Source organism: Scaptodrosophila lebanonensis, unplaced genomic scaffold (assembly GCF_003285725.1).
Source record: "Scaptodrosophila lebanonensis strain 11010-0011.00,11010-0021.00 unplaced genomic scaffold, SlebRS2 tig00000089-arrow-pilon, whole genome shotgun sequence".
Classification (NCBI taxonomy): domain Eukaryota; kingdom Metazoa; phylum Arthropoda; class Insecta; order Diptera; family Drosophilidae; genus Scaptodrosophila; species Scaptodrosophila lebanonensis.
The window spans coordinates 678,965-696,457 of record NW_022060565.1 but is presented as its reverse complement, the minus strand read 5'-3'; the positions used below and the strand labels follow the sequence as shown (position 1 = coordinate 696,457).

The 17,493-nt window shown below is 40.5% G+C and overlaps 2 protein-coding genes across 2 annotated transcripts; one reads left to right on the top strand and one right to left on the bottom strand.

Annotated features, from left to right (window-relative positions):
• The first annotated feature begins 7,675 nt into the window (after nt 1-7,675).
• Nucleotides 7,676-15,585, top strand: LOC115626681 (protein yellow). Its single transcript, XM_030522108.1, has 2 exons — nt 7,676-7,943; nt 14,195-15,585. Exons 1-2 carry the CDS (start codon nt 7,676-7,678, stop codon nt 15,583-15,585), a joined length of 1,659 nt encoding a protein of 552 aa, XP_030377968.1.
• Nucleotides 15,586-15,707: 122 nt separating this feature from the next.
• On the bottom strand, nt 15,708-16,561 carry LOC115626682 (thioredoxin reductase-like selenoprotein T homolog CG3887). The gene has a single exon (XM_030522109.1). It carries the CDS (start codon nt 16,545-16,547, stop codon nt 15,951-15,953), a length of 597 nt encoding a protein of 198 aa, XP_030377969.1. The 5' UTR covers nt 16,548-16,561; the 3' UTR covers nt 15,708-15,950.
• Between the last annotated feature and the right edge of the window lie 932 nt (nt 16,562-17,493).

The window sequence follows — 17,493 nt, the reverse complement described above, 5'->3', positions numbered from 1 at the left end:
CTGGGGCCTCAATAAACATATAATTTATGCGCTTTATTTATTTATTAGTTATTAGATAAGTTGGAATATACTCGTAAATAAACATGTACAAGTATCCACTGCATAATAAACTAGTTAGGCTCTAATTAAAGTCTGCAGCCCGTTTTTCTTCCACATCAGTCAGTCCACGCCCAGAAACTGCCTTGTTCAATTGTCAGCAATGCGGCTTAACGTCTTAAATTGTAAATGAGACATGCAAATTTATGCACTCCAAGCATGCAACGAAAGCGGCAGCACCAACAATGTCGACAACAACTAAAACAGCACCAGCATCGCCAGCATCACCAGCAACAAACACAGCACTGACCCCCACGGCGTCTTAAGCCAAAAACTGTACAATCGCCAAGCATTATGTTGGAGACGACGACAGTCGGGAACTCAGCCAATCGAAAATCCAGACATGTACGAGTACATAGGCTGCTTGTGGACGTCCGTCCGGTCTAGGGTGACCAACACACAGTCGAGACTATAAAAACAAAATACTTTCAAATTGCAGATATAAAATAAATCAAATACAAGTACATTTAAATAGTAATTATTATTAAGTCTATTTCACAATTCGTTTACATAATGGAGGCCTAAAGCATTTATATCTATAAAAAGTTTGTTCATAAATTAATGCGATTAAATATGAACTGGGCATTGAAACTAAACTGCACATTTAATTAGCTGTTGAGTGTCGAGGAAATAAATAAAAGATGGCAATTGTCATAATATTTTCCCTCAATTCTCTCAAATTGCAGATATAGAATAAATAAAATACAAGTACATTTAAATAGTAATTATTATTAAGTCTATTTCACAATTCGTTTACATAATGGAGGCCTAAAGCATTTATATCTATAAAAAGTTTGTTCATAAATTAATGCGATTAAATATGAACTGGGCATTGAAACGAAAACTGCACATTTAATTTGCTGGTGAGCGTCGAGGAAACAAATAAAAGATGGCAATTGTCATAATATTTTCCTTCAATTCTCTCAAATTGCAGATATAAAATAAATCAAATACAAGTACATTTAAATAGTAATTATTATTAAGTCTATTTCCCAATTCGTTTACATAATGGAGGCCTAAAGCATTTATATCTATAAAAAGTTTGTTCATAAATTAATGCGATTAAATATGAACTGGGCATTGAAACTAAAACTGCACATTTAATTTGCTGGTGAGTGTCGAGGAAACAAATAAAAGATAGCAATTGTCATAATATTTTCCTTCAATTCTCTCAAATTGCAGATATAAAATAAATCAAATACAAGTACATTTAAATAGTAATTATTATTAAGTCTAATTCACAATTCGTTTACATAATGGAGGCCTAAAATATATAAAAAGTTTTTCCATAAATGAATGCGTTTCAATATGAACTGGGCATTGAAACTAAACTGCACATTTAATTTGCTGGTGAGTGTCGAGGAAACAAATAAAAGATGGCAATTGTCATAATATTTTCCTTAAATTCTCTTGCTTTTAAAGCATTAATATGCAATTTTTTCTTTTGTAATTGAGGATTTGTTTGAGCTAGGATTCTCCGCTGCAGATGTCGGTCACCCTGCTCTGGGCTATGCGGGTACACGCATTAGAAATGAACACCGTGAGGTAATTTTAAGCCGCGGACTACGGACTGCGGACTGCGGACTGCGGACTGCAGACCGCATGCAGACAGTTTGACAGGCGAGGCAATCTAAGCAGGAAATTGGCGGCAGCCGAAGCATGTGCTATGTGCATTTAGTGGACACGAGTTGCACATAAACAAAAGCCAAAAAAAAATTGCCGGCCATTGACGTTGAACTTGAAACGTGGCATAGACACCGAACTCGGGGCAGACACTGAACTGAGCTGAGCTGAGCAAAAAAGCAAAGCAAAGCTGAGCTGGGTTGAGTTGAGTTGGGCCCGGCAGCAGGCTGCAAATGGAAATGTTGCCGCTTGCCCAGGCCTTTTAAGTAGCATGCGGCTAGAAATGTGCACCACCTCGTTGCAAGCTGCAAGCTGCAAGCTGTGGCAAGTGGCAAGTGGCAATAGGCTGTTTCATTGTCGTGAGGCATGCGAGCATGCGCAGAGACGATGCGTCGTCAACGTCAACCCACCTCCAGGGGCTCACCTGTGTCGCGTGTATCACAGCTGTGTTGCATAAGTCGAGGCGTTGCAATTATGACAAACAGACACCGCCGTCGCCGTCGCAATGGCGTTGCCATTACCTAGCTACTTAATAATGTTGATGTTGATTTTGTTTTGCTGCCACACACAGAAAACTCGTTTCAATTATTGAGAAAAATGTTCAGTTTTTAATTCGCAATTCCGACTTCGTAATGCGATTGTGACGCTGCACATGCCGGAGAAGGATGCGGAGGAGAGTGGTTGTGCCTCGCTATACAGACAAGCGGTAATATAAATAATAAATTCAACTAAAATGGCCAAAAACATTTGTACTGCGGCCTGGCCGGAGGCACTCAGATCGGCTGGCTAGCTGCCTACAAGTTCGATCATACGGCATATGCTGCTATTGATTTGGTCGCCACCCGCCACAGTTGTTGCCACCACATTATGAGTTCGACAAACCTTGGCAGCAGTTGCAAGTCGCAAGTGCGACCGTGTTGATGTTGTACTCAGCCTGTCTATACTATATATTAGTAATTAATGAAGTGGACTTAAATTGTGCAATGATGGAGAAACAAAAATTAAAAGCGAATAAACGACTCGGCGTCTCATGTTAAGTCAGGTGTGTGACGGCGGTAGTCATAAATACCAATATGTATGGCAAATTTTCATGCGTATTACACGAATCGCGTCCACATCCACATCCACGTCCACGACCAACTGCAAGCGTGGGCTGCCCCTCCAGGAGAGGGAAGACGCTGGTGTTGTGACTGGACCGGGCGACAGCCCGTTGTGTTGGATTAGCAGGATGGCAGATTGTCTGTTTCAGTTTTATCTCAGCGAATTCCCGATAAATATACTCGTAAGCTGTTAAACGAAATCAAAATGACGTTTTCGCTAGCAGATATGATGAATTATTTATTGCAGCGTGACATAAAACATTCAAAATTGGCATTCAAATGAGGCTGCAATAGTTATTCAAGATCCGGGAACGATGATGCCTACCTTCTGAGGATTATCTGTAAAAAAAAAAAGTTCAGTATGAGTAGAAGTAGTTGTAGGATCTATTCCAGTATATCAAATAATCTATTTAATGTGTCAACCAAAATTAATACAAAAAGCCAAGTACCAAAATATCAATTTTAGCCACAAAATATTTAAATATGTAAAGCATAAATAATCGTTGGTAGATTTATCATTATACTATCTATTTATAATTTAAAATGTGGCCATTTAACTGCAAAATGTTAAGGATGTAAGAGTACATCAAAAGCTGGCGCGATAAAGGTCTGTATTGGGGTTACGCAAGAGTTTGGTTATTGCTGTTTCTAAAAATGCAAATCTAAATTGATCTTTAAAAAGTGTTTGCCAATTAGTCTTCGAAGATTGAAAGTAGCCAATCGGCTGGAAAAAAGCTGTTCCAAGGAAAAGCTGCAAGCAAATTATGGGCGCGTAGGCGAATGTGGAACTAGTTTGCTGATTGGCCACATGCTCCTCAGATCATCAGGAAAAGAGTGGCCGGCACAGATTTGCTAAAAAGTTGTATCTTTCAAAGAAACAATCTTTAGCTACAGCTCAAATGAAATAAATAATACTTAGCATTGGGAAAGAGTCATCAGATTGTACATTATGTACAAAATTTTAATTTAAAGTTTCTCAAAGCGAGAACAGACACAGTTTTAATATGAACATTATTCAAAACAAAGTGATTAAAGTGTGACACCATCGATGTATTGCTGAACCACAATAAATTAAGATATGCATTCACTTCAAATATTTTCAAGTTAAGATAGCCCGTTTCATAATAAATTTGAGTATTAATGTTAATTTTCAGTACTTGGTTCAAATGTGAAATTGGAAGAAAAAGTGAAGAACTCTCATTCCGGTATTCAGCGATTCAATTGTCTATTGTATGTATGAAGTACATATATTGCTTTAATTGTTCATAATTTTTCAAATTAATATACATCTGTATTATAAATAGTGTCAAGGCTTTCTTATAAAAATATATAGATAAGATGCATTAACAGAGATCTAATTGAACATATTAGACGTAGCCGAAACAAAACTATGTCAACATTTTGTTAAATACATTTTGAATTCACTACGTTTGAATATGTACGAGTATATGTTTTATTAAAATCGATATTTAAGAGTGTACACTTCAGATTTATTAAAACCAGCTGGTGTGCAAATGTTTCAGCTTTCGTGCTTAGTTTTTTAGTTCTACACTTTCACTTCATGCTCTTTAAGAATAAACTATAATCTATGCGTATATAGTAGTATGTATATGTATGTGCGCACATTTATACTAAGCTTAGTAGATAAGCAAGATACGGACTATACGTTGATTACATTAATGACAAGAACTACTTATAAGCTTTCAGCTTTTGAATATTCAAGAGGTAAATTAAGAAGCAGCTTATGAATATTATTTTGGAGTGTTCGCGACTTCCTCACATGGGACGCAGTTGCCCTAAAAATCACAATTACGGCATATAAGGAGTGAAGATAGGTGGAAAGCTTGATTTTGGTTGATAAGGGGGTATGGCGAGCGATTAGTCTTAATTGGTTCCCAAATGCATAGTCTTCTTTATATGCACTTTGAAGACACGAATAACGCATACACAATATATGTACAAGTATGTACCTCAACAGGCTGTTTGTATCCTCAACATAAATAATGTTAGTGGAATACATAGACTACCAGTATCTTTCGCATAATTATAGAAAATTGAGCAGATTACGCAAGTTGTTGCCTTAATTAAAATATTAAAATACAAACACAAGTCTACCATATTTCCCATAATTATACAAAATTGATCATATTACATACAGCATACAGACACATGTACTAGTATTTGTACAGACGCTTTTCACACCACGTCAAAGCTGATCCTTCGATTTTCTGCCATGATTGGGAGCGGCGTTTTAATAACAAATCGCACGCAATGTTTTCCGTGTTCAATAAGTTGCTTCACAAAACTTGACAGCCGTCTACAAGCGATTTGAAAAAGGCAGCTCTGACGTCACGTCCCCGGCTAATCCGACAGAGTGTGAACAATGCCTTGAACGACATTTGAAATTAATAATTTGCAGTAAACAGCAGCCCCGTTGCCTGATTGATATGCTCGCATTAAAGCCCACAGCTGCGCTTGTTCGGCTGCTGTTGGCGGCCGGAGAAGGCGTCAACAATATCAGTGCTCTGGCCCGCCGGCACATGCATAATGAGTCGAAATTGAAAAACCTCAGCAAGTGCGCTATGCAAATGAAAAACTTCTACACGAGTAACGGGGCCAGCTCGAGACACGGCTTGGCGCTGCGTGAGCCAAAAATGCAGTCCAAAAAAGTGCATTGAGTGGCTCGAAGTATAGGCCTTAGGCACGAGCGTGTTTGTAAGCAGGCGGCCAAGTGGTTGCGACAGTTTCACCTTTTTATTTAAATTCGTTTTTTTGCGGACTAGCAGGTAAGTCGTAAACATAAGCCATATACGCGCCGAACGAACAGCCAGAATTAGTTAGCATTGATTACATTTTGCAATAGTTGTTGCTTTTATTTTATTTTATGTTTTTTTTGCTGTTGCCCGATGTTGCTTTGATGTTGATGTTGCGGTCATTTACGTGTGCGTGGCCAAAGGCATTGCGGCATAGGAATGCAAAACTCCATGCAATTCGTTTAGTTCAACTTTTTCATAAGAAACGATGGGTGATGAGTTGTGTAGCGAACAAATGGTCGGCTTGAAAAAAAAAGTGAAAGTGCCATGTGGCTTTTTCGGCAACTACTTGGCAAGAAAATATATTTATATTTATATCGTATTTCAGAGAAACTTATCCGTTGGGATTCATTTAACAAACACAACATTCTAACTAAGAACAAGAAAGGAATGCCAAAGTCGAGCGGGCTCAACTCCTAAATACCCTGTAACCAACCCAAAAATATTAAAAAAAAATAAATTAATTTAAAAAAGAAAACTCAATTAATTATTTAAATTAAATATAAAATATTCAACACATTTGAAATTTCAAGAATTACGGGAGCTATGAAAAGTCAGGAAAAAAAACAAATTTGTCCGGCTTAGGAGAATCTGGATGCCACGTTTTCTTATTCTAGCTATACGGACAGACGGGCAGACAGATGGACATGGCTTGTCGTACTAATCAGTAATATATGCACTTTTAGGGGTCTGTCACGGCTCCTTCAAGTATGCCCTTTTACCCTTGGGAACAGGGTATAAAAAGGTAATAAAATGTGGCCAACATAAGCGAGAATTAAGTGCATTCGTTGTGCGGCTCACTTCAAACAAATTTCTAATGTTCATGAATTAATCTTTTGAGTTAAATATTAATAATGTATTACACCTACGTACATACTTTTCCTGACATTCTGGTGCAACATTCTCGCATCACATTACATCGGGTTTGTGTGAGCCAAGTCTGCCACGCCTCTTTCTGTCCGTTTTGAGTATATACAAGTAAGCTACTTATAATTTATTTATTTATTTATTAATTGCATTGCAGAAACGAGCTAATAAAGTCGTATGACCATTCTACTGTTTTTTCTCCATATAGTCAGCATATAGTATTTAAAGAGGAAATTTAAAAATCTGCTTCACCATGCGGAACTGTGAACTGCATGGTTCTGGAGGCCACAAAGCCGAAAAGCTCGCGCCCATTTGACCCTCGATCAGGCGACCAGGCACGCTCAGTGGCAATGAATCATCGAAGCTAGTGTCAAATGTACAACTAAATTAAAGCTGAAATTGCAAAAAAATCGTAATTTGAGGTGGAAAAAATGGACAATTAAAAGCGTGGCAGAGTAGCGAAAGGCAAGTCAAGACGTCAGTTGCGTTAATTAGCTGGCCAACCGGCCGGCCAATTCAAGCCATCTAAGCACGGCCCGATCTGTGGCGACTTGCTCTCTCGGTCTCGGTCTTGGTCCGATGTGGCTCGAGCAATTGACCAAACGATTTACAGCCACTTTGATTAAAAGCAAATTCATTAAACGGAACTAAAGCCGTGTTGCCGCTGAGTGTGCGTGAAAATCAATCATTGAATTCAAAAGCCGAGTGCATGCTGCCGATCACGATGCTGAGTTCCGAATGCTCCCGAAGTTGCGGATAATTTGCCCCTTTGCAGCTAATGGTGGCTTGTCTTTCGTCTTCGATGTTGATGCTCTTGTTGTTGCTGTTGTTGCTGGTAGTGGTGGCGGTGGTGCTGCCGCCGGCAGCGGTGGCTGCGCCGCCGTCGGCCGAAATATAAGTTTATATAAAATAGCGCGCTTGGCAAATTATGGACAACAGTAGTAAACTCGCGAGTCGTTTGAGCTGAACACTAAAGACACTGTAAGCTGAACTCCTGAACTGATCTAAGTCGAATATAAATCTTTTTTTTTTTTCTCCGTCTTTGTGTGTGTGTGTGTGTGTGTGCGTGTTTTTGTGGCTGTGTACGGTGTACAGTGTCTCGTTATCCTGGCCAAGTTCGCAGCGAGTGCGAATAGTGAATAAACGTAAACTCTGAACTGTGATTGCGCATACGCCATGTACGCCCGAGGAAAAGGCAAAGGATGCATCCTGGCGCCAATGATACTGCTGGCGTTCCTGCTCGTCGTACTGCCTGGCTGGACGCAGGCTGCCTATAAGCTGCAGGAGCGCTACAGCTGGACACAACTGGACTTTGCCTTTCCCAACCAGCGCGTCAAGGAGCAGGCTCTGGCCAGCGGCGACTACATACCCCAGAACGCACTGCCTGTCGGGGTGGAACACTTCGGCAATCGCCTCTTCGTCACCGTGCCCCGTTGGCGTGATGGTAAGTGCTGCTTGATCAAGTAATGCGCGTGTGTTTGTGTGTGTGTAATGTTATTGCAGCTATAAGTGCGTAGTGCCCCCCTTTACTGGCACTTTAAAGTGGTCGAGCATCGAGCATAAATATTCATTCAGCTGCGACATAAAGAATCATATAGTTGTATTTACTAATGCATGTGGGCTCGTTTCGAGAGCTGACAGCCATTCCGCTGATCCAGACAGATAAAAAGCAGTGATCGCGGCGCAGAGATAAAAATGTCGATTTCTGCAATTCATACTTAGTATACATGCTCAGATATCTAGGCAGGTCTATGTTTGACGTCATCAAAAAGTCTGAGCGTCTTTTTAAGTCTTGATCCACCCACTGTCAATACAGTTATTGCTATAGTCAATATATTGTTCTTGTATGAAAATTTAATTGTTTATTTTTCTAGAGCTTTCGTATTTGTAGAGAACAGTAAAATACCGCCAACAATAAATTAAATAAAAAAGCTTATAAATTATTCAATATACTTTATTTGCTTAGGATTTTTTAAATGTTAACTTTTTAAATTTCATTTTATTGCTCATGAAGTAGCTAGAATTGTGCAATTCTGGCATTCAACATTTTCCCAAATGTCAGCATAATTATTTATACCATAACTCCTTCAGGCATTGTATGTTTTAAGGCCAGTGATGGGATAAATTGTAAAATTTAATTTCAAGTATATACACCAATTAGCAGAATTGCGATTATAATGCATCCTCTCTGGGAATTTTATTTCCATTTGCTATTGGCAGGCAATCGCAGCTGACCTCTCACAAATCCGGCTTACATGGTCGATTGCCGCCTTCTGCTTCATCTGAACAATTAACCGTTGTAAAAAATTTGGCATTGAATATCATACTTGTATATACATACTCGTACATATATAGTGCCAATAGCAATGTTGTAACATTGAAGGCTTCTTCGGCAAGGCCTTGACTATCCGCCACTTCCATAAATAAATAAAATAGAAACAAATCCGTCCAATACTACAAGTATAAGCCAATCTTTGGCTTGCGGTTGAATGAAAGTCTGGGCTGCGAAAAGCATTGAATGAACTTTTATTGTGACTGCTGTTTATTTGGCTGCCTTTGTTGTTTTATTATTCTGCAAAAAAACTACAATTGGACTACGATAATGGGCTGAAAGCAGAAAAATCGGAAAGGGCGTGAAAAGGGCGTGTGTGGCAAGCCAAGTGGCAACATTAACAAAAGTAAAACCGAATGCAAACAATAAATCAAACAAACTTAACATTACAAGCAACCGGCTGAGGCTACTTTTTGGCATTGTTCCGATTCATTTGAAATGGTCTAATGGTCTAACATCTAAACAACAAAGCAGCCAATGATTGCAATTTCTTACTACCAATTTCTATCCATGCTGTGGAATATTGATCAAAGATTTTACATCTCGGACTTAATTTTACTCAATTTGTATACATACCATATAGTCGGTAGCCCGTGGCGTTGAAAGTTAAGCGGCTGAGTTAAAAGAATGTTCCAAAGGCCTTGGAAAGCGGTAGTGTTTGTTATACAGAAAAACAAAGCTCAGCTTAGGAGTGATCAGTATCTACGTATAGTATAGTATATGTATCTATATTATCCGGTATTAATTGAATTCTTCTATGTCATAATTATCGTCATAATTACAGTGATTGAATCTTTATTAATTATCTCTTATCGCATCTCTTTTCGTACGCCGCATGTTGTAATGCAGCAAATAGTATATAACACTAATATTTTTGGGTAAACAATTGTATATTAATTTCCTGCCAATATCCAATATCCAATATCCAGCAGCGAGCACTCCCTTGTGTTGGAGAATTGTAGCATGGCACATCAATCAATTCAATGGGGAAAAATGGATGGAAACGCTTGCTACATTTACTGTTCATTTTAGGGTCGAAAAGGCCTTCAATTAATAGAAACAAAAAATATGAAATTAGCCACGCTTGAATGCAGAAACTTCTATACTGCGCTGATTGGCAAAGAGAACCGAAAACAGCAATAATAATATTAAATCAATTAGTCAAATGTAGACCAGCTTGTGACAAGTGGCAGCTGGCGGTGCAGCTGGGCGACAATTAACATCATGCTATAGCTACATATACAAGTACATATGTATAGTATATGTATATGTTTATTATGTATTGTCAGCGACGTTAAGTGGCCAGGTTTATTGAAGGGCAATTGGCCAAGAATGGGACAAGTATGCCATTCACAAATCAATTCATTTGGCACGACAAAGAGACGGCCAAACAAACAATCTGTGGGCAGTTGGGTATATTTGTCTTTGCTTGGACGCTGGCCAATTAAAGTGAAATCCAATCAATCAAAAGGAGTCAAGTAAATGGGTACAAAATTACGCTAAAACAAGGAAATGAGACAAACTAGCCCACACACCTATACCTACACAATTATGCACATGTGTTTGTTGCAAACAAGTGCGGGAACAAAAAAAAAACAAAAAATGGGCCGAAAGCTAATAAATACAATGAGCCAACAATTTGTGGTACAATGCCTAACAGACTACAACAACAGCAACAACAACACAACCAACAGCCGCACAGTCCCACAGCAACACAGTAGCCACTAAAAGCAAACAAAATTCAAACACTTGGAAACTTTGGCAGTGTCTGCATTTTTAGCGTTGCTTCCATTGTAGTGCCTGCATTTTCCTTGTGATTCGTTGTTTCGTGTTGGTTTTGGATTTGGCTTTGGCTTTGGCTTTGCAATTTATATGAGTTGGCGCAACGCTATGCGTAAGAATTCGTTGACCCACCGTACGCATACTTGTAGTTCTCTCAACAGATAATGCCGCCCATATTTGGCATTTGTCGAGCAATTGAAACTGTAAATTGTAAATCGCAAATTGCTGCACGTTGCAAAGCTAATACGTACGAGTATGTTGTGCTGCGTCTTGTCTTCAAAGTTCCATTTGGGTGCCGCCCTCATTTGAATTTCAATTGGTCGTGAAGCAAAGCATTCGAGTGACTCGCTCAATGTGCCAGTAATTGACCATTTCCATCGGGCCACATGGTTAATTGGAAACTGCGAGCTTGCCAAGTGAGCCCGATTTTAAACGTATTATGTGCATGCATAATTACTTGATTTGTCGCGTAAATGCAGACGCAGCAGCCGATGGCGTGAAGGCGTGACCAGCTTGTCCATACAGTTGGCATTGCCTAAAAAAAATGCTAGATCTCAAAAATGTTGAATTAGAGTTCAGTCATTTTTGGAGCTAATCGGGCTTTAAGGTTGTTCCATGATAATGGCACTCAGGTAAGTAGGAGAGAACAATTTTCAATATTACTTGTATGACACCTGTTCGAGCACTTTTCGGTCTCATGAGAAATAGGAGACTCTCGTCTTCAATTCAGTAAGTGAGTAAAATATATCGCAAACCTATTCATCTATGCATCTTTTATGACTTCTTAGCCTATTCGTTTTCAGCTCAAAAGTTGTAAGTCGCTTATTGAGTGAAATGTTGTAAGCTTTATTTATATTTTAGCTGAATAAACAAATAAAATACATGCATACACATATACATATATATGCATCATAAGATTGTACGATTTAATTGACTGGACATTTTTCTCTCCTGCGATATTCAAAACAAAAATCAAGCAAAAATTCGTTTCTTTTTAATTGGATTTTTATTTCTGTACAAGCTGAAAAGGAAAATTTGGGGAATTAAAATACGAGTAGGATGTTGGTTTCGCAATCATGTTCAACTTTCTTGTCAGAGCAACTTGAGGAGCGGCATGTACCAGAAACAAATTTGCCAACAAATTTTAATGATCCGGTTTTAATGAAACGTTAAGTAATTAGCGGGTGGGCTGCTGAACAAACAATGTCGGATAAACTTTCACAAAATAAGGAAATGGTATCTTTTAGACTGGATTGAAGGCGACAATTTCTGTAAACTGGAGTTGCGCATACGGGGTTGCCACTGTAGTGGCAAGTGCGCAGGAGCTATAAACTGGTTGGCTTTATGATTGGCAGTGCGCTGTTTGCTTTTGGTCGGTTTCGCACATTTCAAATTTATGCCTAATTTATGTGAGGCTTTGAGAAATCGAAATCCGTTAGTGTTAGCCATTTGATGGCGCATTCAAGTGAGTAACTCGGGTGAGTGATAGACGCGTGAGGCAGGTGAGGAGGCGTAAGCTGTAAGCTATAGTGGTTGACAAGACGGGGCAAGTCATTAACGCTGGCAAGACATTTTCATCGTCAAACCATTAGCAACGGCTACCGAAGCAGATATTAGACACACATATCGGACAACAGACATCGGATATAGAAAACAAGTAAAACAGCCAATTTACAAATGTATAGTATGTATGCATAAAAAAATGCATTAGGAAACTGAAAGGCGTTGGCAAGGCGGAAAAATGTGGCAAGCATTGTTGACTAGCTGTTGCATGAACACACACTCCAATAGCCAAATACTCATATGCATTGCAAAATTAGCCAAAGCAAGTGCAGGCAAACAATGCCGCCCGCAACGCCAACTAGTTAGTTGACAGACGACCAAATAGTCAGACCGTCTAGCAAATAGATGTGAGCAAGCGGCAGTTGCGCGACATCAATTGGAGCGGAAACTGCTGATGACGAACACGACTGGGGCAGCGACGAAATGTTGACGCCGCCGCTAATGTTGGCAATGATGTTGGTAATGACGCTGACGGAAATTACGCGCAGCTTGCAACCTGCAGCTTGCAACAGGCAACATTTGGCGCCAGGGTAATTTAAATAATCGGACATGCGATATGTTCAGCCTATTCTGCGATCATCCGATTATGCGACATGCCTGTGGCAGCAAAAATACTAATACATATGTACATATGTATGTATAGTGTGTATGTATGTATACATAAGCACGTAAGCGTTACAATAATTTTCTATACAAACAATTTCACATTTGCATTTGTTTGTTATTAGTGCCTCAGTAGACTCTTATAAGTATATTAGAAATGGATCTAGGCTGAGGCTTCTTCAAACATTAAGCGAATATCTTTTAAAAATGTTTACATTAAAAAATAAATCGATTAAATGAAGCTTATTGTTAGTTAATTGTGCAGATTTTTAAACAGCAATTTATTGAAATGATTAGGATTGAAACTTGTAATAAGGAAAAAGTGTCTGAAGAAACAAACCCAAATATGGACACAACAGCGATCCTGATGGGATGCCACCGAGTGCCGGCAGCTGTTGCTGCAAGGTGATTGGCGGCACCATACCAGCAACGGCCGCAGAAAAAGCAGCAGAAACGACAATCATGGCTGCTGCCGCATGCATTGTATTCGATCCCCACTTATTTCTAACTTCTTTCAACAGTTTCTGTTGCGGTTGCTGCAACAGTTGTATGGAGGCAGGCGTCAGGACGTCTGGACATCTCTTTTGAAGAGAGTCGACAGGTGGACAGATCGATGGGTCTTTCTGTTGTCCAGCGACATGGTATTTATGGCCGAGATTCCATAAAAAAACACTTCAATCTGTTGGTCCAACAGTGAGGTGTAAGCTGCCATTTTTTTATTGCGATTCAAACGACTTCAATGGTGGATTTGCCGTATTATTGCTACGTACTGTGGCCGTACCAGTGTTGCCAACTTTTTAGAAGGAAAAAAAAAAACAGCTTTTGACGGGAAGATAAGTAAAATGAAGCAACAAAATATTACAAATATTAATAAAAATATATAAATATTGGCAAAATTACAAAAAAGCCAGAATTCCCGCATCCAGCTATTTCAGAAATGTTCCCGTAATATGATTTCAAAAACAACAAAATGTGACGCGAAAAAATGCCAAATTGGAGGCAACACTGGGCCTACATTGCTCAATGAGTTTTCATGAATTGCTGCAATATTGCTAAGCTAAATCGTTTAATTGGTTTTTGGTGCTGCAAGTATTTTTGTAGGCGTCGTTGGTCAATCAATCAATATGTTTGTCCGAAAGTTCTGATGCAATAGTCCCGATTTGGTGTGGTTTTCCTTTTATGTGCTGCCTCGATAATGCCAAGCTTAGTGGATTAACTGGTATAATCGTGTTATGGTTACAAATACTCGGTTTTATTGCATTCCGTCTTGTTCTCTTCGCTTATTATGAAGTCAATAAACTCGTCGGCGCAGCAATAATGTTTGCACTGCGATTTTTTAGTGTAGCTAGATGCAATTAAATGCAAAAGTATAGCCACAATTTGACTTGATCTCTTTCTTCCTATCTTCACCGCAGGTATACCCGCCACTCTGACCTACATCAACATGGATCACAGTGTGACAGGCTCGCCGGAACTTATTCCATATCCGGACTGGCGCAGCAACACGGCTGGCGATTGCGCCAACAGCATAACCACTGCCTATCGCATCAAGGTAGACGAGTGCGGACGCCTCTGGGTGCTGGACACAGGCACTGTAGGCATTGGCAATACCACGACCAACCCCTGTCCCTATGCCGTGAACGTCTTCGATCTGACCACCAATACTCGCGTGCGTCGCTACGAGCTGCGCACCGAGGACACGAATCCGAATACGTTTATAGCGAACATCGCCGTGGACATTGGAAAGAATTGTGACGATGCGTTTGCGTATTTCTCGGATGAGCTCGGCTATGGGCTGATCGCCTACTCGTGGGAGCAGAACAAGTCGTGGCGCTTCTCGGCGCACTCCTACTTCTTCCCAGATCCGTTGCGCGGCGACTATAACATTGCCGGTCTGAACTTCCAATGGGGCGAGGAGGGCATTTTCGGCATGGCGCTGTCCCCGATCCGCAGCGATGGCTACCGCACCCTCTATTTCAGTCCTCTAGCCAGCCATCGCCAGTTCGCAGTGTCAACGCGTATTCTGCGCGACGAAACGCGCGTGGAGGACAGCTACCATGACTTCATAGCCCTGGACGAGCGCGGACCTAATGCTCATACGACGGCGCGCGTGATGAGCGACGATGGAGTTGAGCTGTTCAATCTGATCGACCAAAACGCAGTCGGCTGCTGGCACTCTTCGATGCCCTACACCCCCCAATTCCACGGGATTGTGGATCGTGATGATGTCGGCCTTGTCTTTCCAGCGGACGTTAAGATCGATGAGAATAAGAACGTCTGGGTGCTTTCCGATCGCATGCCTGTATTCCTGCTCTCCGATCTCGATTACAGCGATGTCAACTTCCGCATTTATACAGCCCCGCTAGGGGCACTCATTGAGAACACGGTCTGCGATTTGCGTAACAATGCCTACGGCCCAGCGAATTCTGTATCCATACCGAAGCAGGCTCCCACTTCCCCGCTGTACACGAAACAGTATCGTCCGACCCTGCAGCTGCCACAGAAGCCGCAACTGCTGCCAGGCGCTCCTTGGGTGCCCCCACCAAGCCGCAACTACTTGCCTGCTGGCTCCTCCAATGCCATTGGCCGGGGCATATCCAGCGTGAGCGTCTCGACCAACACTGTTGGCCCCGCCGGCATCGAGGTTCCCAAGGCCTATGTGTTCAATCAGCACAATGGACTCACCTACGAAACAAGCGGACCGCATTTGTTTCCACAGCCGGTGGCGCAGACACAAACGGACGGACTCAAGAGCTACGTGAATGCGCGCCAGTCCGGCTGGTGGCATCATCATCATCAGGGCTAAGTGGGAACTCAGACACAAAAACACGATCACAAGCACCAACACTCACAAAAGCACACTCACACACACACACACACACATTGCCACACAAACTCATAAACATTTGCAAACATAACTACTTTTTTTGTACTCTTTGTAAGATATACCTACTATATATTGTGTGTACAACTGTTTTATCTGTAGAACTGTGTTTTCTTTGGCATTGTGAAGAGCTTTTCAGTGGAATTATAGTTTTAGTTTGTAAATGAAATAAAATCGAATAGATATGTTCATGTTATTGCGCCGTTTAGAACCGATTCGTGGTCTCGCAAACGTATACAATTCCCTTATCCTTCCCTTTCCATTGATTAGCGGATGGTTGCTATCCACTATTTAACAAAATTTGGGTTTCCAGGCTGGTCGCAGAACTGCAGCTGATTATGTATGATTTGCATGAGCTCCTGAGGGCTCGGCATGCGACGGGCTTGCAGTTTTGACCAGATGGGCATATCGTTCAGTGAAATCTCAAATGCGCCCGTCATGATGAGATGGCCTTCAATCGCATTTCCCAGGAAGAAGATCATAACACAAGCGTATAGTTTTGTCGCTTGCTGACGGTTCCACCTAATGGGAGTGTTCACAATTGTGAATAGGCCGGAGCTCCACAGCACCCACGCAATGCTGACTATTTTGATTAGAAAAGCGAGCTTGGCGAGCTGGTAATTGATGACGGGAGGCTGATAATTGGAGCCTTGGATTCGAATTTGTGGAAACTTTGTGCGCAGGATATTAACGTAGCCATCGAAGGCCTTTTGGTAGCCGCACGAGTAGCAATAGTGGAAATTAAGCGTCAGCGCTCCAACACTTTCGCCAAACCTAGTCCCCGGAACCTCCTTTTCAGCTGCCACAGCTTGGATAATCAGGGCGTAGCCTACAAACAGGTAAAGGCAAAGGCGTTGAAGATTCTTGCAGCTCGAAGCGTCCATTTTGTTGATTTTTTGACTAAATAAAAAATAAGAACAATTTTGAGCATTTTACTGAGGTTTACTTTTCATTTAATTCAGTAACATTCGTATTGTTCAATAGTTTACGGAGTTTTTGTTTGATCGTTGTAGGGAATGCATCACGAATTACGAAAAATGTAACGGGCAGAAAGAGTCATGGAAGCCTCATGGAACGATAATACACCCAAAGTATAAGTGAGACAGAAAAAAGCAGTGCAAGAAGCTGCTTTTCCATAGGCCGCAGGCGGAATACCTACTGCGGTCATGGTAGAGAATGCATCAAACAAATTTCCTGGAGGAAAAGGTAGTGACCAGAAAATTCAACATTGCTCAAATTGTACACGAGCACTAAAAAGTATACTACAGAAATGTACTGCTTGCTTTGAAAGAGCTGTCCTTGATGTCCACAATGTCCAGAAGCAGAAACTTGGGCATTGACGCGCATACGATATCGTTTGTGAAGACTTAAAAAAGCGCGAAAAAAGTGCGAGCATATACGAAAATAAACGAATATATAGAGACCATAAATAGCAAAAACAATTTTTTAAATTTTGTGGAAAACGTATACACAGCGATGGAAAAAATAATAGTTCCAACCAAAAAAGAAAAAATACTTTTCCCGCGATCTACATTTTCACAGAGCTTATCATTTTTTCTTACTTTAAACATGTAGTTTGATAAATAATTGTTAAACATAATTACATTTTGAATGATAATACTTGTATGGAAGAAAATTCGAATAAACGAAGCAAATTATGTCGTTTCTATTATTTGTTCCCCATTGTACATAATAGTAATGTTATTTGTATTTACCCATATATGCATAAAAAAAATGAATACCCTGTAAGGCATTAGCCATTTAGCATTATTATTCATTATTGTTACGCTCGTCATCATACGGAAAAATGTGTCCGATTGAATCTGCCAT